The sequence below is a fragment of the Podarcis melisellensis genome (genome assembly GCF_964234715.1).
Source record: "Podarcis melisellensis genome assembly, chromosome: 6".
Classification (NCBI taxonomy): domain Eukaryota; kingdom Metazoa; phylum Chordata; class Lepidosauria; order Squamata; family Lacertidae; genus Podarcis; species Podarcis melisellensis.
The window spans coordinates 2,971,073-2,991,868 of record NC_138538.1 but is presented as its reverse complement, the minus strand read 5'-3'; the positions used below and the strand labels follow the sequence as shown (position 1 = coordinate 2,991,868).

The 20,796-nt window shown below is 49.7% G+C and overlaps 1 protein-coding gene across 2 annotated transcripts; it reads left to right on the top strand.

The window, feature by feature from the left end:
• Window positions 1-478: 478 nt before the first annotated feature.
• On the top strand, window positions 479-20,407 carry CCM2L (CCM2 like scaffold protein). Of its 2 annotated transcripts, XM_081916913.1 has the most exons (10): window positions 480-799; window positions 8,884-9,051; window positions 11,571-11,654; window positions 12,300-12,483; window positions 14,298-14,806; window positions 16,059-16,194; window positions 17,699-17,762; window positions 18,654-18,801; window positions 19,525-19,663; window positions 19,911-20,407. In XM_081916913.1, the coding sequence occupies exons 1-10, from the start codon at window positions 770-772 to the stop codon at window positions 20,222-20,224; spliced, it is 1,776 nt and encodes a 591-aa protein (XP_081773039.1). In that variant the 5' UTR covers window positions 480-769; the 3' UTR covers window positions 20,225-20,407. The 2 variants fall into 2 exon arrangements, with proteins under 2 accessions (XP_081773040.1, XP_081773039.1); XM_081916914.1 differs by lacking the exon at window positions 8,884-9,051 and having other exon boundaries at window positions 479-799.
• Window positions 20,408-20,796: the final 389 nt, after the last annotated feature.

Here is a 20,796-nt window from a genome sequence, read left to right as displayed (position 1 = left end):
GGCCTACAGCTTCCGGCTCATGTGGCTAGCATGACTAAGCCGCTTCTGGTGAACCAGAGCAGCGCACAGAACTGCCGTTTTCCTTCCCGCTGGAGTGGTACCTATTTATCTACTTGAACTTTGACGTTCTTTCAAACTGCTAGTTTGGCAGGAGCAGGGACCGAGCAACGGGAGCTCACCCTGTCGTGGGGATTCGAACCGCCGACCTTCTGATCGGCAAGTCCTAGGCTCTGTGGTTTAACCCACAGTGCCACCCGCGTCCCTCTTAAGCACTATATCAGAGCAAATGTCAATCTGGATAAAACATAGTTGGCATTTGCTGTGATTCAGCAGTAAACAGTGGGTTTACCCTGGGGGAAAGTGCCAGGGCAAGAGGAATTGTGGATAAACCCAGAAACGTGATCCTGCCTTGTTAGTCCGCCCCCCACCCCCCACCCCGAGGTTTTTGAACAGAGGTTGGGTGGCAACCCAGCAGGGATTCTTTAGCTGTGGTTCCTGCATTGCTGAGGGTTGGTATGGATGACCTTTGGGGGTCCCTCTCAATTCTACACTTCGATCCTTCTCTGACATCCAAGAGCCCCTCCGAGCCCCTTGCAGTTCCACACCAGCTCCCATCTGCTTATCAATCCCAGGAGGGGCAGGAACTTGGCGACTTGACATCAGGGCCGGTCGCTTGGTGGAGTTTCCGACACAGGATGGAGGAAACAAAGGATGGCTGGCGTAAAGGAAAAGCCGCCTTCCTGGGGCAGGAGCAGAGCGAGGACGAGGCATGGAGCACGAAGCAAAGAAAGGCAAGAAGGTGAGTGCATGGGGGGGGGACGGCGTATGGGGGTGCTTTTCTGTGGGTGTTGGGTGCTTTATGGGGTGAAGGGACGACACACATCAGTTTCCACCTCTCCAACCTGACGAGGCAGGCTGAGTTGCGTTTCTGGGTGCAAAACAGATCCCTGGATCTCTTAAGGGAGCCTGCAGCAGCCAAGTGTATACACCAGGTTATGGGTAGGCAATTAAGGCCCGGGGGGCCGGATTCAGCCCAATCGCCTTCTCAATCCGGCCCGCGGACAGTCCGGTAATCAGCATGTTTTTACATGAGTAGAATGTGTCCTTTTATTTCAAATGCATCTCTGGGTTATTTGTGGGGCATAGGAATTTGGTCATTTCCCCAAAAAATATATATAGTCTGGTCCCCCACAAGATCTGAGGAACAGTGGACCCTGCTGAAAAAGTTTGCTGCTCCCCAGTCCAGGTGTTTCAGACTAAAACTCCCATGTGTTGTAGTCCAAAACATCTGTCAGGCACCAGGCTGGCATGGGCTATGTAAGGTGTTCGGGGAACCCCAACTGCCCTTTACAAACGCCACACAGCCTTTTTCCTAAGCCACAAAAAGGATTCGGCCCTTAGAAAGGGGGAGGAGCCAGCAAACAATGGTGCCACCACTGTCAGCATGCCGTGAAACGAGACAGCCATGCACCACAGAATCTATTTTGGAACTGCCGTTTCCATCACTGTTTTCTGCCCGTCCCCAGCCCCATGGTGCTATCCGGCGACTCCCAGAGCTTTGATTGAGCTGGCCCCAGAATTCCATCCTGCAAGTTGAGTGGCAGGGTTTGCAAAAATAAGTGCAATAATAATAATAATTTATTATTTATACCCCGCCCATCTGGCTGGGCCTCCCCAGCCACTCTGGGCGGCTTCCATAAAAACCAAAAATACAGTAAAATATCACACATTAAAAACTTCCTTGAACAGGGCTGCCTTAAGATGTCTTCTGAATGTCAGGTAGTTGTTTATCGCTTTGACATCTGCTGGAAGGGCGTTCCACAGGGTGGGCGCCACTACCGAGAAGGCCCTCTGCCTGGTTCCCTGTAGCTTTGCTTCTCGCAATGAGGGAACCGCCAGAAGGCCCTCGGCGCTGGACCTCAGCGTCCGGGCAGAATGGTGGAGGTGGAGATGCTCCTTCAGGTATACTGGACCGAGGCCGTTTAGGGCTTTAAAGGTCAGCACCAACACTTTGAATTGTGCTCGGAAACATACTGGGAGCAGTATGCATCAGAGCAAACTGAGTAATTACCTGTGACGTTAATCAGGGGCGGAGGAGGGGGGCGGAGGAGGCGGTCAACCCTGGGTGCCACTCCGGGGGGGTGACAAAATGGCCCCTGCCTCCTCCCAGCTGTAGAGCTGCCGAGGGTGCGCACAGTCCGTATGGGTGCCGCTCACACGGTGTCTGTACGGGCTGCCGCTCTCGCACGCCGTCCATATGGGTGTCCGTACGAGCCACCGTGCATGTGCACTCCATACGGGATGCTGCACATGCGCAGTCCGTACGGGATGATGCTCGCCCAGCAGCCAGTACAGCCACCGTGCAAGCAGCACAGAGTGTGCATGTGCGGCATTCCATACGGACTGTGCATATGCAGTATTCCACATGCATGGGATGCCGCACATGCACAGTCCGGATGGGATGCCGCATATGCAGGTCCAGTCAGAGGAGGGGTCATATAGGCCACTTGGCCCGGGCCTCCGATTCCAAAGGGGGCTCCGGTCAGCATATTCACAATCGCAGGGGATGCACTGGGGCGAATGCAGAGGCGCAAAGGTGTGGCGGCGGTGGGTGGATTCCCTGGGGCCTTGGCTGGCAGCGCGAGAGAAAAGCTTCCCTGGTGTATAGGACTTCAGTTATCCCCAGGGTAAAAAAAGGGGGGGTACATTATCTACCTGGCCCGGGCCTCTGCCTGGCTCTGCAAGGCCCTGCGCACATGCACACTCCGTACGACACGCTCCTGCCCCAGGTGCCAGAGAGGGATCCGCCGCCACTGACTTCAATCAGTCTTGGGTTAGGTGGCCGGTCTCTGCTGGTGGCGTTGGTGCCCAGCACATTCACATTCTAGAAACAAACTGTTACACATCAGAATGTAGGACGCTGCCTTGGACTGAATCAGATCATTGGGCCATCTCTCCCAGTACTGCTCACACGGGCTGGCAGCAGGTTTTCAGGGCTGCAGACAGCCTATATTCCCAGCCCGGCCTTGGGAAGTAATAGTCCTACTCTAATTTTCCTTAGTCAGAACCACACCTGGAGTCCTGTATCCAGTTCTGGGCACCACAATTTAAGAGGGATATTGACAAGCTGGAAGATGTTGAGAGGAGGGCGGCCGAGATGATCCAGGGTCTGGAAACCAAGCCTGATGAGGAACGGTTGAGGGAGTTGGGTATGTTTAGCCTGGGAAAGAGGAGACTGAGAGGACACAGGATAACCATCTTTAAGTATCTGAAGGGCAGTCACACAGAAGATGGAGCAAACTAGCTTTCTCCTGGTCTAGAGGTGGGCACCCGAACCAATGGCTTCAAGTTATAAGAAAGGAGATTCCGACCAAACCTGAGGAAGACCTTCTGATGGAAAGAACTAGAGAGAAATATGGGGGTTATGTTCTTACGTTTTATTGCATAGTGTTTGTGCAGGTAATTCTATGAACCGGGATTCAGCCATAGACTCCTTCAGAATCACCTGAAAGCTGTTCACACCTCTAACTTACCTGGCATTGACAGTCTCACTTTGTCACTCACCGCAATTGAGATGCCTTCAAGGTAGAGGAGCGCTGGAATGGGGTGGGCAGATGTGCTCTCTGCACATGTTCAGAGGAGCTTCCCAAATAATAATAATTAATAAATTTTTATTTATACCCTGCCCTTCCCGGTTCAAAAAACCGGGCTCAGGGCGGCTAACAACAAATTTTGTCGTTTAGTTGTGTCCGACTCTTTGTGACCCCATGGACAAGGGCACGCAAGGCCCTCCTGTCTTCCACTGCCTCCCGCAGTTTGGTCAAACTCATGCTGGTAGCTTCGAGAACACTGTCCCACCATCTCATCCCCTGTCATCCCCTTCTCCTTGTACCCTCCATCTTTCCCAACATCAGGGCCTTTTCCAGGGAGTCTTCTCATGAGGTGGCCAAAGTATTGGAGCCTCAGCTTCAGGATCTGTCCTTCCAGTGAGCACTCAGGGCTGATTTCCTTCAGAATAGATCGGTTTGCTCTTCTTGCAGTCCATGGGACTCTCAAGAGTCTCCTCCAGCACCAGAATTCAAAAGCATCCGTTCTTCGGCGATCAGCCTTCTTTATGGTCCAGCCCTCACTTCCATACATCACTACTGGCAAGACTATAGCTTTAACTATACGGACCTTTGTCGGCAAGGTGATGTCTCTGCTTTTTAAGATGCTGTCTAGGTTTGTCATTGCTTTTCTAAAACACTTAATTGATGCAACAAAAAACAGCATAAAATACAGTATAAAACATGAATAACAATAAATTCAGAATTCAAAAATCAATTTAGGGGGGAAATCCATCCAATAAACATTAGATGATCACCAGGGCTAGCTGGCTAAATTAGTCCTCTTTGGGCCAGCGAGGAGACCAGGGGAGAATTAGCTGTGGGATCCCAGAGCGGGTGATCTTCATAAAAAGGGGAGAGGGAGGGAATTGTGGCGAACAGGCATTGAACTGGCCCAGCAAGTCCCAGGGCTCAGCCCAGGCTCATCTCAAGCCTTGCACAATCTTTTCAAGAGAAGCGAATGTGCTTGCCGTTCTTGGTTTAGCTTTGGGAATTGGGGGCGGGCAATGATGTCTTCTCCCCCGCCCTGCCCACATCCTGAGCAGATGGGCCTGGGTGGCCTTTCCCCACCCTGTCACAGATCCAGCAACATCTGAAGCCTCTGGGGATACATTTCCCCTCCAGCTGCCCAAGGCGAAGCCCAGCTGTCAGCCTGGGCTGCTGCCCGAAAAAACAGCAGCAGCCGATCCCGAGACCAGCATGTTAAATTGGTTTGCTTGGGCATCACCCATGGGGCACAGAGAAGGCAGTTGTTGGGGGCCTGAAGCAGGTGATCTCAATGCCCCCCCCCGCCTCCTCTCTAACTGTTTAGTGCAGGGGTGCCCAAACTAAGGCCCATGGGCCATATAAGGCCCAAGGGACTCGTTTATCCAGCCCACGGCGACCTCTGCCGCCCGCTCTTACCCATGCTGCGCTGCGCGGTTGCCCACTTCTGAGTCAGAGGAGCACCGGCATGCGCAAGCGTTATTTGCGCATGCACACGTGTTATTTGCACATGTGCAAGCGTTATTTGTGCATGCACAAGCATTATTTGCTGTGCACATGTGGGTCAGAGGAGGCCCGTGCACATGCGCACAAGCTATTTCTGGTGCTCCTCCACCCCGGAAGTACGCCAGAAATAGTGTATGCGCACACATATGGACATGCGCTTCCCCCGGCCCGCCGTGTGATCAGCGCTGGAGACATCGGCCCGAGACGCGGTAAGTTTGCTGACCCCTGGTTTAGAGGCCTCCTGATCCGTCATAAAGTTTCCCAGTTCAAGCCCCACAGAAGTGAACGGGAGCTGCAAAAGATCCCACATCAGTGAGATTTTTGCACAGGGAAATTTCCCCAGGGGTGTGTGTCATATCTGCAAACCCCTGCACCTTAAGGATCCATCCACCTCACTTTGTGGCCAGGTGACCTGTTGATGGAGAATTCATCCTGATTTGTTTGCAGGGAGTTTGGGTAACACCGGCTGTTTAATGAACGTGCATTGCAATTTGTTTGTGACGACTATCTTAATACGGTGGTTCCCAAACTTTTCTGAGCTGCCTCCCCCTTGGTTCCATAAATGCCGTGGACCCCGGTGCCCTCTACCCTACAGAAAGCACCATCCAGAATAGTGGTTTGCATGCTATAATAATAATAATTTATTATTTATACCCCGCCCATCTGGCTGGGTTTCCCCAGCCACTCTGGGTGGCTTCCAACAAAGTATTAAAATACAGTTGTCTGTCAAACATTAAAAGCTTGCCTAAACAGGGCTGCCTTCAGATGTCTTCTAAAAGTCTAGTAGTAGCTGTTCTCTTTCACACCTGATGGGAGGGCATTCCACAGGGTGGGTGCCACTACCGAGAAGGCTCTCTGCCTGGTTCCCTGTAACTTGGCTTCTCGCAGTGAGGGAACCACCAGAAGGCCCTTGGAGCTGGACCTCAGCGTCCAGGCAGAACGATGGGGGTGGAGACGCTCCTTCGGGTATACTGGACCAAGGCCATTTAGGGCTTTAAAACAAAAAAAATTCCTTCCAGTAGCACCTTAAAGACCAACTAAGTCAGTTCTTGGTATGAGCTTTCATGTGCATGCACACTTCTTCAGATACACCAAGTGTGCATGCACACGAAAGCTCATACCAAGAACTGACTTAGTTGGTCTTTAAGGTGCTACTGGAAGGAATTTTTTTTGTTTTGACTATGGCAGACCAACACGGCTACCTATCTGTAACTAGGGCTTTAAAGGTCAGCACCAACACTTTGAATTGTGCTTGGAAACGTACTGGGAGCCATTGTAGATCTCTCAGGACCGGTGTTATGTGGTCCCGGTGGCCGCTCCCAGTCACCAGTCTAGCTGCCGAATTCTGGATTAGTTGTTGTTTCCAGGTCACCTTCAAAGGTAGCCCCACTAAAGAAGATAATAACACAGTAAAATTCAGAGCAGTAACAATTAATTGCACAAAATCCAATTAAAACAATTCAATTAAATTAAAACTGATGATTTTGAAGTCTGATGGTCATTGACCTCTTATGCCCCCTGCCTCTTAGTGTCTCCTACTGCCCCCCCCAGGAGTCGCTACTACCCACCTGAGGAAACCACAGGCTCTTTTTAAGGAAAGGGCTGGTGCTGTGACGCTTTTATGATGATCTGTATGTTTCAGTAGATTATAAAAAGGGTAAAGGGACCCCTGACCATCAGGTCCAGTCATGGACGACTCTGGGGTTGTGGCGCTCATCTCGCTTTATTGGCCGAGGGAGCCGGCGTACAGCTTCCGGGTCATGTGGCCAGCATGACTAAGCTGCTTCTGGTGAACCAGAGCAGCGCACGGAAACGCCATTTACCTTCCCGCCAAAGTGGTACCTAGTTATCTATTTCACTTTGTCATGCTTTCGAACTGGCAGGAGCAGGGACCGAACAACAGGAGCTCACCCCGTCGCGGGGATTCGAACCGGCGACCTTCTGATCGGCAAGCCCTAGGCTCTGTGGTTTAGACCACAGCAGCACCCACGTCCCCATTCTATAGATTATAGATATAGATAAATTCTATTAATGTTTAATTGTTGCCTGGAAAGCATGGGGCAAAAGGTCAATGTGGATGAGCCCTTAACGTGAGGAACTGGATGAGATTAGCTGGAAACTGAGGCAAAACCTCTGGAGAGAGGAAGGGGCTACCTAGTTGCTTTCTGGGAATGTGAGAGGAGAGTCTGTGCGGACTGGCAGAGCCTAGGCTTCCTTGCCCTGTGTCATTTCTTCTTCCTCCCTGTTGATTGCTGTAGCAGGAGCAAAGATAAATAATGCAAAATAGCAATGATATGCAAATTGCATTCAATTAGGCTGCAGGCTTTTTATTTCCTTGATACAGAACTTAATTTGGCCTTCTGGCAGAGAGCGTGCTTGGAGCCATCTGCATTCATCACCGAGTCTGGATGAGGCCATGGAATCATAGAATTGTGGGGTTGGGAGGGACTCCCAAAGGTCACCTATTCCAACCCCCTGCAGTGCAGGAATTTCAGCTAAAGCATCCCTGACAGATGGCCATCCAACCTCTGCTTGAAAACCTCCACCACCTTCTGAGGAAATCCGCTCCACAGTCCACGGTCAAACCGCTCCTAGTGTCAGAAAGTTATTCTTAATGTATAGTCGGAATCTCCTTTCTCGTCATTTGAATCCATTGATTTAAGCCTTACTGTGCTGGTCCCGTGGGTCAACCGAGAGGCAAGGTCCGAGTCCAGTCCAAGGTCAAAGGAGCAATATGGAGGCAGTCCGTAAAAGCTGAAGCTGGGTGCAGGGCAGGGAGTCCGGTGAGGTCAGGAGCGATGGCAGGAGAGCAGGACAGGGTTCAGGCAGGAACTAGCAGCCAACAATGTTGCTCCCACAACTTGGGACTGGGGCTGGCTGGCTTTTATCTGCATCGAGGCATAGGGCGGCCCCAATCCTCAGGTGATTCGCCTCTGCTGGCCTGGAGGTGAGCACTCCTCCTGCGAGAACATAGTTCCCTCCAACTCTCTGCCCTGAGCCTCTGCAGCTCAGGAGAGGCTGGAGGGTTACCGGACCCAGAGGCAACCTCAGCTTCCTCTGACGGGGCTGAGAGTGGAGCACCTGCAGGCAATGGGTCCTCCATCACCTCAGGAGCCAGAGCAGGCTCAGCTGATGCCTGCACCTGAGGACCCAGCACAGGTGAGGACCCTTCAGGCTCAAGCCCCAGCCCCGGCTCAGCTGGATCTGGAGGTGGGGAATCCTGCGCAGGCTGGGATTCCTCAGGTTCAGCATCCGAGTCTGAATCCCAGGCCATGACACTTACCTTCTGCAGCAGCAGCAGCAACAGAAAACAAGCTTGCCCTATTTTCCATGTGATTGCCCTTCAAATATTTGAAGACGGCTACGTCTCCTCTTCTCCAAGCTAGCCATACCCAGCTGCTTCAACCGTTCCTCATCAGCCTTGCTTTCCAGACCCTTGATCATCTCCCTCCTCTGCACACCTTCCAGCTTGATCTAAACCAGGGTTCCCCAAATTTGGGTCTCCAACTGTTTTGGGACTACAGTTCCCATCACCCCTGGTCCACTGGTCCTGCTAGCTAGGGATGATGGGAGTTGTAGTTCAACAACAGCTGGAGACCCAAGGTTGGGGAATCCTGGACTTCTATTTATGCAGCCTGGGATTGCATCGGCTTATTTTGCTGCTGCATCGCACTGTTGGCTCATGTTTGCAACGAGGGCATCTGCCAGCATCTGGAGCCCGTTCTCCATCACCCTCCTGTTGTGACTTTACTGACGGGGCCTCTGCTTCTGCCTGCTTCCCCAACAGGGCTTCGTGTCACCAATCAAGAGGCTCGTCTTTCCAAAGGCAGCCCGAAGGCAGGCCCTCAAGAGCAGCCTCTGCCGCCGCCCTCTTCACTCCGTCCCACTCTACCCTCCCGACTATCTCATTGACCCTCAGATCCTCCTGCACGACTATGTGGAAAAGGAAGTGAAGGTGAGGGCGCCCAAGGGAGCAGAGTGCGGAACTTGCTGGTGTCAACGCAGCAGCTGAGGACCACGTGATACATTTTCTGCCGGTGTGGATTTTGAGCGGAGGGTTTCCCCCGTGGTTCTGCATTTGTGAGAACTCAAGCTTTAAGTGTGCTATACCTTATGTTCCTATGCAATTGAAACTTCCAAACTATTTGACAGCCTAAACGTCCCAAAATGTTCTGGATCTGGTATATATATATATATGTGTGTGTATATATATATATATATATATATGCAGGTTTTGGTGTCCTCGGGTGTCTTCCCGTGTAAAAGTTGGGGTGTCTAGGCGACGTTTCGACGAGGTCTCACTCGTCATCTTCAGGCTGGTGCTTTCGGCTTCTTGTTACTGGAACAGAGCAGGATCTCAGTGTTTGAGTTCCTATAAATACTGTTGAGGGGGTGTGGTGTATAGCCTCCAATGTTCTGGGCAGAGAGGAAGTTCCCAGGCTAGTGTGCCTTTTCTTCTTTTGTTCCTTAATTACTTGAGGGATATCTTGAGTGATTTCTTGAGTGATATCCTGAGTACCACTTAGGTGGGTCATTAGGTGTGGATTAGTTGCTAAAGTCTTTGTGTCTTGACCTCTTGAACTTTGTGAAGAGTTTTTCTGAGAAGATGGCTGTACTGCACTTAGTTGTGCTCTGGCTTGGCTTCGTGTATAGGGGCGAGCTGTGGTTTTGTGGCCTGTGTCAGCCAGATCTGTGTAGGGATTGCAGGGGGGTGCAGCATCCGGAGGTGCCACCATGGTTTGGCTACTGGATGGTGTCTGTAATTTATCTGTGGAGAGGGTCTGGGTTTGGGTCTGGTGTGGTTGATTGGTGATAGCAGATAAAATTAGCAAAATCCTCCATAAACACAATATCAAAACAGCCTTTTGCACCAACCAAAAAATAGCCAATATCCTCAGAAACCCCAAGGATAAAATCCAGTTGGAAAACCAAGGGGTCTATGAAATACCCTGCAAAGTCTGCCCAGCCACGTACATTGGACAAACAGACAGACGAATAAATGCACGTATCGCAGAACACAAGAATGCCGTCAAAAAAGAAGAAAAAACTTCCTCTCTTTTCCAACACATGAAAGAAACAGGACACGAAATTAATTTTGCAGATTCCAAATTGCTCTTTAACATGGAACATCACCACAAGAGAATAATCATGGAAGCCATCGAGATAGAGAAACACCCTCACAACATGAACAAGCGTGACGACACATCCCGCTTGCCAGACATCTGGAAATTAGCCCTCCCCACAAAAACTGACACCAGATCCAGAGGCACACAGAACGCTATCACCAATCAACCACACCAGACCCAAACCCAGACCCTCTCCACAGATAAATTACAGACACCATCCAGTAGCCAAACCATGGTGGCTCCTCCGGATGCTGCACCCCCCTGCAATCCCTACACAGATCTGGCTGACACAGGCCACAAAACCACAGCTCGCCCCTATACACGAAGCCAAGCCAGAGCACAACTAAGTGCAGTACAGCCATCTTCTCAGAAAAACTCTTCACAAAGTTCAAGAGGTCAAGACACAAAGACTTTAGCAACTAATCCACACCTAATGACCCACCTAAGTGGTACTCAGGATATCACTCAAGAAATCACTCAAGATATCCCTCAAGTAATTAAGGAACAAAAGAAGAAAAGGCACACTAGCCTGGGAACTTCCTCTCTGCCCAGAACATTGGAGGCTATACACCACACCCCCTCAACAGTATTTATAGGAACTCAAACACTGAGATCCTGCTCTGTTCCAGTAACAAGAAGCCGAAAGCACCAGCCTGAAGATGACGAGTGAGACCTCGTCGAAACGTCGCCTAGACACCCCAACTTTTACACGGGAAGACACCCGAGGACACCAAAACCTGCATATATATATATATATATATATATATATATATATATATATATATATATATAATATGCAGGTTTTGGTGTCCTCGGGTATATTATTATATATATAATTATATATATAATATAATTATTCTTTCAACAAAATATTAAAATACAGTAACGCATCAAACATTAAAAGCTTCCCTAAACAGGGCTGCCTTCAGATGTCTTCTGAAAGTCTGGTAGTTTTCGTTCTCTTTGACATCTGGTGGGAGGGCGTCCCACAGGGCGGGTGCCACTACCGAGAAGACCCTGTGCCTGGTTCCCTGTAGCTTTGCTTCTCGCAGCGAGGGAACCACCAGAAGGCCCTCGGCGCTGGACCTCAGTGTCCGGGCAGAACAATGGGGTTGGAGACGCTCCTTCAGATACATTGAAGGCCGTTTAGAGCTTTCAAGGTCAGCACCAACACTTTGAATTGTGCTCGGAAACGTACTGGGAGCCAATGTAGGTCTTTCAATCTGTCCTCCTCACCACAGATCTATCCAGACAGACCCCTCTGCTTTCAGCATGGAACCATCACTTAGGAGATTCCTGCCTTAGCCGTGTCCCACTTTATCGTGGCTTCTTATCTCTTTATCTCCAGTTTTTAGGTCACCTGACTTGGGTAACGACTTCCTTGAACCCCTCCAGCCGCGACGAGCTGTTGCAGCTACTGGACACTGCAAGGGTAACCTTCCAATGTACTTCAATGCGCTTTGGTGTTGTTCAATTAACGGTCATATGCTTGGAACGGAAACTGCCTGCTTGGGAGGACATGAAGGGGTGCAGAGGTGCTGAAGAGACTTGCGACAGGCGCCACTAGCGAGAACCACTAGGATGAATAAGTTATGTCGCCATGTCTCGGCTGCCAAAATAACTTGGCCGTCTGGGATGCTATAAATCCCAGGTGCTCCACGCCAGGTGACAAAGCATCCGGGGCCAATCCTTCTAATCCCTTTCTGAAGCTACCTCTCAGGTGGTCATCAGCAGCACAACATAAGCATGTATGTTTAGGCTCAGAGACTATTCTGCCCATCCCTGTGGTGTGTGGCTTGGCTGACTTGCCTGAGTTATCCGAGTCAATTTCATAGAAGTGTGGAGTTGGGAGGAACCCCAAGGCTCATCTAGTCTAACCCCCTGTGCTTTTCTGCATTGGTGGGATGGCCTCATAGTCCAGTTTCCCCCAACTTGGAGTCCTCCAGGGGCTGATGGGAGTTGTGGTCCAGAGCAGCTGGCCTGGAGGACTACAGCTTGGGGAAGCCCTTCCCAGGGATGCGAAACTGGGCACCATTTAACGGGCTCCCACCCCCTTTTTGCTCCACCTTTCCTGCAGCAATTGAAGGAGCTTCCTCTGACGACAACCCCAGAGCAGGATAGCATCTTGAGCCTTTCGGCCCGCTGCCTGCTTCTTACCTGGAGGGACAACGAGGAGCTCATCCTGAGGATCCCCACCCACGAAATTGCAGCCGCCTCCTACCTGCGGGACGATGCCCTGCACCTCCTGGTGCTCAAAACAGGTGTGGTTCAGTTCAGGTAACCTGGAGGATTCCCGACTAGAGAATTCCCACCTGGTTGGAAATGGATCAGGCCACTTGCAAGCCATGGGCCTTAGGACAGAATGTGTGTTTCTGCATGTGCTGGCTCAGTTGCAATATCTTTCCCCTTTTCTCTTGCAATAATTTTTTTTAATACCTTATATACATTTTTATTTTAAAAAATTAACATATCACTTCCAACAGTCATACAACATAACTTCTCATTTTATACAGTATTTTGGGCTTCCATCAACACCTCTGATGAGTTTCCGTTTTTATCACTTATTCTGCATTTCTTACATATAATTATCCTTAAATAATAATAATAATAATAATAATAATAATAATAATAATAATAAAAAATTTTATTTATATCCCGCCCTCCCCAGGCGAAGCCGGGCTCAGGGCGGCTAACAACAATCAAATAATGCAACACTCTAAAAACATTTCATTATAAAAATTAATAAAAATCAAATTGATGGCAACCATTAAGCAAAAATTCTGTGCAGATTGCCAAAGGAGGTCCTCTTCTTGCAATATTTCAAATAATCCACCTTACAAAACTTCTTTTCTCTTGCAATCATTTTTATTTGGGTTTTTATGGAATTGATACAAAGAATTACCAAGAACAAGTCAAAACATTTCCCTCTAATTTCTCCTGAGTTCAGGGGTTCGGCCAGGATAACCGGCTCTCCTCGGCTGTAATGGGTGAACGCCCAGGATTTGCCCACCTGGTTACTTATAGCAGCATGGGTCTTCCATTGCCAAAACGCAGCCTTATTTTGTTGCCAACTTGAAAGCAAATGAGCATTGCTATCTCCCAGCCTAACCTGCTTCACAAGGTTGTTCTGGGGTTAGACCAAGAGAAATCCATTCACTATTATCCTGACGGGTTGGAGATAACCAAATACAGCCTCTTCTCCATTGGAGTTCCCTAAGCACCACCGCTTGTCCTGCATAAAATCAGAAAATTGCAGAGGCAGAAGGGACCCAGAGGGTCATCTAGATCAACCCCCCTGCAGTGCAGGTAAACTTAAAAACCTCTGCTTAAAAACTTCCAAAGGAAAGAGAGTCCACCACCTTCCGAGGGAGTCTGTGTTAGAGTTGTTCCCTGATCTGGACCTTGCGTACGAATGGTGGGTCTCCACTGCAGTAAAGTGCTTCAAAGTTTTACTGCGATTCAATAAACTTTCCTCGCTCTGGTCTCAAAGGGAAATCCCAAGTGTCTTCTTCCTTGCAGAACTTCTCTGCAAAGTCTTGGAGTCGCAGCTTCAGGATCTGCCCTTCCAGTGAGCACTCAGGGCTGATTTCCTTCAGAACAGATAGGTTTTGTTATGTACTGAGTTGAATAGGATCCAAAATGCAGCCGTCTGATTGGTCCTAGAACAATGCAGCAGTATGATTGGTCCGCAGGAGCCACCCAATCCAGCTCCAGGTGGAAGTGAATCCTCAACCTGATTGGCCTACAGGAGAATCCCGGAATTAGCCAATCACGTGCAGCCCATTGTGTAAATAATGTATATGAAGCAGATATTTTGGGGGAACATTCATTCCTCACTACTATGAGCTGAATAAAAAGCATGAAATCCGCACTCAACTCCGGGGATATTTCAGGTTTGATCATCTTGCAGTCCATGGGACTCTCCAGAGTCTCCTCCACCACCAGAATTCAAAAGCATCAATTCTTCGGCGATCAGCCTTCTTTATGATCCACCCCACGGGCCTTTTTTGCTGCTGCAACACAGCTTTGGCTCAGGTTAAGCTTGTGTTGTTGTTGTTGTTCTTATTATTTCCAGGCTTGGGAGTAGACCCGGTCCCTGCAGGAGGTAGCTCAGATGTTTACCCTGGAAGCACCCAGGAGAAGAAATTTCCCGGAGGGCCAGCCGAGAAGAGACCGGCAGAAGCCCGGCAGCTGGGGGGCACGATGGAGCGACGCCACACCATCTGCAGCCTGGACTGGAAGATGGCCCGGGGCGGGCCGGAGGGCAGGCCCAGCGGAGGGGGCAGCCTGGAGCGGAAGCAGGGCACGGGCAGCTGGGAGAAGAGGCAGGGTCCCACAGGCGGCAGGCCCTTCGGGAGCTGGGAGCGCAGGCAGACCTACAGCGGAAGCTGGGAGCGCCGCCCCACGGGCAAAGCTGGGGGCAGCTGGGAGAGGAGGCGGCAGGCCTACAGCGGGAGCTGGGAGAGGGGCAAGACCTGGGGCAGCTGGGAGCGCCGGTGGCACACCGGAAACAACCCCCTGGACCCCAAAGAGCCCAGCCCCGAAGCCTATTGCAATCTCATCATCCTGGCCGTGGCTAACAGGGTGAGCGGCCAGAAGCCCGGTCTCCTCCACTCTTCAAAATAGACAATCTCTCTCTCTCTCTCCCTCCCTCTCTCTCTCTCTCTCTCTCTCTTTCATATTTTTAAAAGCTTTTTTTATGAATCAGCAAGATGAAAAAAATGATCTGTATAAAAACAAAAGCAAAAAAGAAGAAGGGGGGAAGCATGTACCGTATTTTTCGCTCTATAAGACGCACCAGACCACAAGACGCACCTAGTTTTTTGGAAGAGGAAAACAAGGAAAAAAATATTGTGAATCTCAGAAGCCAGAACAGCAAGAGGGATCGCTGCGCAGTGAAAGCAGCAATCTCTCTTGCTGTTCTGGCTTCTGGGATAGCTGCGCAGCCTGCATTCGCTCCATAAGACGCACACACATTCCCCCTTACTTTTTAGGAGGGAAAAAGTGAGTCTTATAGAGCAAAAAATACGGTATATGAAAACAAAAAAGGAGAAACAAAAAAAATTCCTTCCAGTAGCACCTTAAAGACCAACTAAGTTAGTTCTTGGTATGAGCTTTCGTGTGCATGCACACTTCTTCAGATACTTCTGGCAGACCAACACGGCTACCTATCTGTAACTAAAAAAAAGGAGAAGAAAAAGAAAAAGGCAGCCCTAGATAGGGATGTTTTTTAATGTTTTATTGTTTTTTTATATATGTTAGAAGCCACCCATAGTGGCTGGGGCAGCCCAGTCAGGTGGGCGGGTTAATAATAATAATAATAATAATAATAATAATAATAATAATAATGGAATAGGACATCCCTATTTTCATCGGAAGGGACTCATATGGTGCTGTGGGTTAAACCACAGAGCCTAGGACTTGCTGATCAGAAGATTGGCGGTTCCAATCTCCGTGACGGGGTGAGCTCCCATTGCTCGGTCCCTGCTCCTGCCCACCTAGCAGTTTGAAAGCACGTCAAAGTGCAAGTAGATAAATAGGTACCGCTCCGGCGGGAAGGTAAACGGCGTTTCCGTGCGCTGCTCTGGTTCGCCAAGCTTAGTCATGCTGGCCACATGACCCGGAAGCTGTACACCAGCTCCCTTGGCCAAAAAAGCGAGATGAGCGCCGCAATCCAGAGTCGGCCATGACTGGACTGGTCAGGGTTCCCTTTACCTTTTACCTATTTTCATCAGAGGAATATTGGAGGGTATGATATAGCACCTAAATAACTGGTCACAAATGATCAAGCAACTCTAGAACACGGATCTGACTGCCCTTTCTCCCTCGGGTGCAGGACATGGCAGAAGAATCGTGTGCTCTCATCTGCCAGGTTTTCCAGATAATCTATGGGGACCAAACCATTGAGTGTGTGGACCGGGCTGGTTATCACTACACATCCACCATGAAGCGTCCTTGGCTGTCTAGCCGGAGTGAGTACATTTAAGGAAGCATTTAATGTTTGATGCATTACTGCATTTTAATATTTTGTTGGAAGCCACCCAGAGTGGCCGGGAAAGCCCAGCCAGATAGGCGGGATATAAATTATTATTATTATTATTATTATTATTATTACGCAACCACCTTTGTCTAAGGCGGTTAAATGAGTCAGCTCATTTATTTATTTATTTGAACAGTTTATATACCGCTTAACTGCAAGCGTCCTTAAGCAAATTACAAACTTGCAATGGTGAAAAAATCAGTTGAAACTATTCAGAGAAATAAAAATGCTTGCTGGAATGAAGAACTTGAGTCGAGAGGGGTCATGTCTGACCTCAACTGGAAAGGAGCTCCACAAAATTGGGGGCATGATACTTTTGCTTTCTTTGGCGATCCCTCGTAGCCGAGTAAGATTGTCTTCCGTGAACACGGACTTAACGGTGTGTCCATAGGTGACTGTGGAGGCCAGTTCTGGATCCACACGTCCTTCCACAGTGGGGACATTGGTTCCCGGGCGGGAGTTGATCACGGTGTGGATTTGCCAAGCATGCCTTCCTCTTAGTACGTTTCTCCCTTTTGTCTTGAGTTCGAGTGGCACCTTTGGTAAAGGCTGTTCTCCAACTGGAGCACTCACGGGCCAGTGTTTCCCAGTTGCCGGTGTTTATACTACATTTTAAAAAGATTTGCCTTGAGAGAGTCTTTGAACCTCTTTTGTTGACCACAACGCTTTCCATTTTTAAGTTTGGAATAGAATGGTTGCTTTGGAAGACGATAATCAGGCATCCGAAGAACATGACCAGTTCAACGAAGTTGACATTGAGGAATCAATACTACCCCAGTATTTTCTGCTGTGACCAACAGTGACTGAACTGTTGTGCCCAAAACTACTGTATTTTTTGCTCTATAAGACACACTTTTTCCCTCCTAAAAAGTAAGGGGAAATGTGTGTGCATCTTATGGAGCGAATGCAGGCTGCGCAGCTATCCCAGAAGCCAGAACAGCAAGAGGGATTGCTGCTTTCGCTGTGCAGCGATCCCTCTTGCTGTTCTGGCTTCTGAGATTCAGAATATTGTTTTCCCTTGTTTTCCTCCTCCAAAAACTAGGTGTGCCTTGTGGTCTGGTGCATCTTATAGAGCAAAAAATACGGTAGGTATGGGTCTTCAGATGAGTAGAACAGTTCCATTGGTTCCGGAATCTCATTGCAAGCAAACATTTTTTAGCAATGCAAACACCCTTTGGTTAGTGATAAAAAAAACACTGGTGGAAATAGTTTTATGGGTGCCTTCCATATACTATAGGCTATGACATGCCTCATCCCTGACCACTGGGCTTGGCTGACTGTGGATAATGGGATTTGTAGTCCAAAAAATCTGCCAAGTACTGCATGGGCTGCCCCTGGGCCACCTGATGGTTGCAAAGGATGGAGGGTTGAGGTCTGACAGCGCAGAAACCTGTTTTCCAATACCCCGTTTAACCCCTTGTGCTGTCTTCTTCCAGGTGAGAGCTGTCGGACGGATGGGACGTATGGCTATGATGCTGATTTCAGCTGCTGTAGCTCTTTGTGAGTCCTGCCCCCCCCCCACTGATAGCAAGCGGGATGTCTGGCTGGGGCTTATGGGAGTTGTAGTCCAAAATGGCTGCACCAAGTGGGGCTCCTGGGAGTTGACATCGGAACAGTACCTGGTTGTCGAAGGCTGACCTGATTTGTCATTTAATTGGTTATGTTAACCAACTAAGCACCTTTTCATCTGCTAAAAAGGTAAAGGGACCCCTGACCATTAGGTCCAGTCGTGGCCGGCTCTAGGGTTGTAGCGCTCATCTCGCTTTACTGGCCAAAGGAGCCGGCGTACAGCTTCCGGGTCATGTGGCCAGCATGACTAAGCCGCTTCTGGCGAACCAGAGCAGCACACAGAAACGCTGTTTACCTTCCTGCCGGAGCGGTACCTATTTATCTACTTGCACTTTGACGTGCTTTCGAACTGCTGGGTTGGCAGGAGCAGGGACTGAGCAACAGGAGCTCACCCCGTCGCGGGGATTCGAACCGCCGACCTTCTGATCAGCAAGTCCTAGGCTCCTACCATTCTGCTGCATCCAACCAGTCCATGACAGCTATGTTGGCCGAGGGGACTGCTGGGAGTTGTAGTCCAGAATGGCTGCACTGGCAGTGGAGACTGCTGGGAGTTGTAGTTCAAAATGTCTCCTCCAGCTGGGGACTGCTGGGAGTTGTAGTCCAGAATGGCTTCACTGGCAGTGGGGGCTGATGGGAGTCATAGTCCACAATGGCTGTGCTGGCTGCAGGGGCTGATGGGAGTTGTAGTCCCAGGGCACAATGGGGAAGGCTGACCTAGTCCAACACCTCCTTGGCAATTGGGGAGTGGGGAGGGGAAGGAGACCTACTTGACAACATGAGACGGGAAGGGTTACTGATCCGCTTGCTTCCTTCTTCCCTCAGCGATGGTTCCCACGACACCTTTGAGGCCTGTTGCAGCGACACCTCGTCCCCCTCCTTCCATCAGTCCCATCACAGCCTGGCCACGGCCTGCAGTGGCAGCGACCAGAGCAACACTGGCCTGGAGCAACTACAGGACTACATGATCACAGTGAGTGGAGTTTGCGGGGGTGGCCTGGGGGGGGGGAGATGCACTTTGGGTGCCCTGAATCCATGAGCCTTGCAGTCACTGGGTGCTTCTAAAACCTCCTCCTGGGAACTGTCCGTTTGCATTATTACTGCAAAAATCAAAATTACTACAAAAGATACGATTTCACCTATAGATGTAAACATAGGCAGCATGATAGTTTATAGCACTACATAGGCATGGAGCAAGTAGATAGAAGAAAGATACACACACACACACAGAGTGCTTTTTGGGGGGACACAGGGGTACACATACCCTAAACATTTTGTAAATCTAAGTTTGGCCTCATTGAAGGGCAGTATTTCAATATGGGTAGGAAAATGAGAGTACCCCTAAACATTTTTTTAGGGAAAATAAAGCAGTGTATGTGTGTTTTTCTGTTTTACAATTTGCAATACTCATTTTACATCCTTAAGATATCAATGACTTCCTTTATTCTCTTTCCATGGTCCATTTTACATATCATAAATCCCTGCATATTTTGCAAAAACTATACCAATCAGTATTCCATTGTTGCATCGATCAAAACTTATTTACACCGTTTTCAGGTGTACACAATTATTTCCCCTATATTCAATACGTTTCCCGAAAGAGGTGCAAGACGTCTGTTTTTACAGTTCCCTCCTTGCAAATGATAAATGTTTGTCGTTTGGCGTGAGCGTCCTGCCTCTTTGTCTCGCCCCATAGCTCAGGAACAAACTGACGCCGCAGGAGATCCAACAGTTTGCCTTCTTGCTGAGAGAATACCGGATGGGTCTGGCAGTGGACGGATACTGTGCTGGCCTCCTCCAGCTCTATGGAGAAAAGCGGAAGTTCCTGCTGCTGGGTAAATGAAAAACCTCTGTTTTTGGTGGGGCAGAAGAAGGAAGAGATGGGAAAATCGCCACTGGGGGAGGTCAAGTCACTTCCATACATCACTCCTGGGAAAACCATGGCTTTAACTTTACAGGCCTTTGTTGGCAAGGTGATTGGGTGATGTTTTGCCCTCTGGGGGATTGCAGGAAAGGGCTCCTGGTGGACCAAGGAGCCTTCGCCCAATCTCCCTGGCACCTTTCTCTGTTCTGCCTCCACAGGGATGCGCCCCTTCATCCCTGACCAGGACATTGGCTACTTCGAGAGCTTCCTGGAAAACATCGGTATCCGTGAAGGAGGGATCTTGACGGACAGCTTCGGGCGCATCAAGAAGAGCATGAGCAACACCTCGGCCTCCGCCGTGCGCAGCTACGACAGCTGGTCCTTGCGCTCAGAGTCAGAGTCCTTCAACCGCATGATCACGGACATCACCCACGACATCGAAGCTCTGGCGAGGGATGAGGACGAAGAGGAGGAAGATGGCGAAGACGACAATGGCAGCGGTGACAATGATGATGAAGACAACTACCTGTGAGGAGGGGAGACCACTCGGGCCTGAGGAGAGCCAGAAACATTGAAAGCGCTTGAATATGAAGTCAGACAATTGGTCCAGATGGCTCAACATGGTCTATACTGACTGACACCAGCTTTTTAGGGTTGGTCTCTCCCCAACATACCTGGAGAGGCTGGGGGTTGAATTTGGGTCTTTCTGCAAATAAACCAGGTGCTCTACCATTGGGCTGCAGTGGTGGGGCAGCCAATCCTTATTTCAGCCTTCTACTCAATGAATGAGGGACGCAGGTGGTGCTGTGGTTTAAACCAAAGAGCCTAGGACTTTCTGATCAGAAGGTCGGCGGTTCAAATCCCCGCGAAGGGGTGAGCTCCCGTTGCTCGGTCCCTGCTCCTGCCAACCTAGCAGTTCGAAAGCACATCAAAGTGCAAGTAGATAAATAGGTACCACTCCGGTGGGAAGGTAAACGGCGTTTCTGTGCGCTGCTCTGGTTCGCCAGAAGTGGCTTAGTCATGCTGGCCACATGACCCGGAAGTTGTACGCCGGCTCCCTCGGTCAATAAAGCGAGATGAGCACCGCAACCCCAGAGTCGTCCG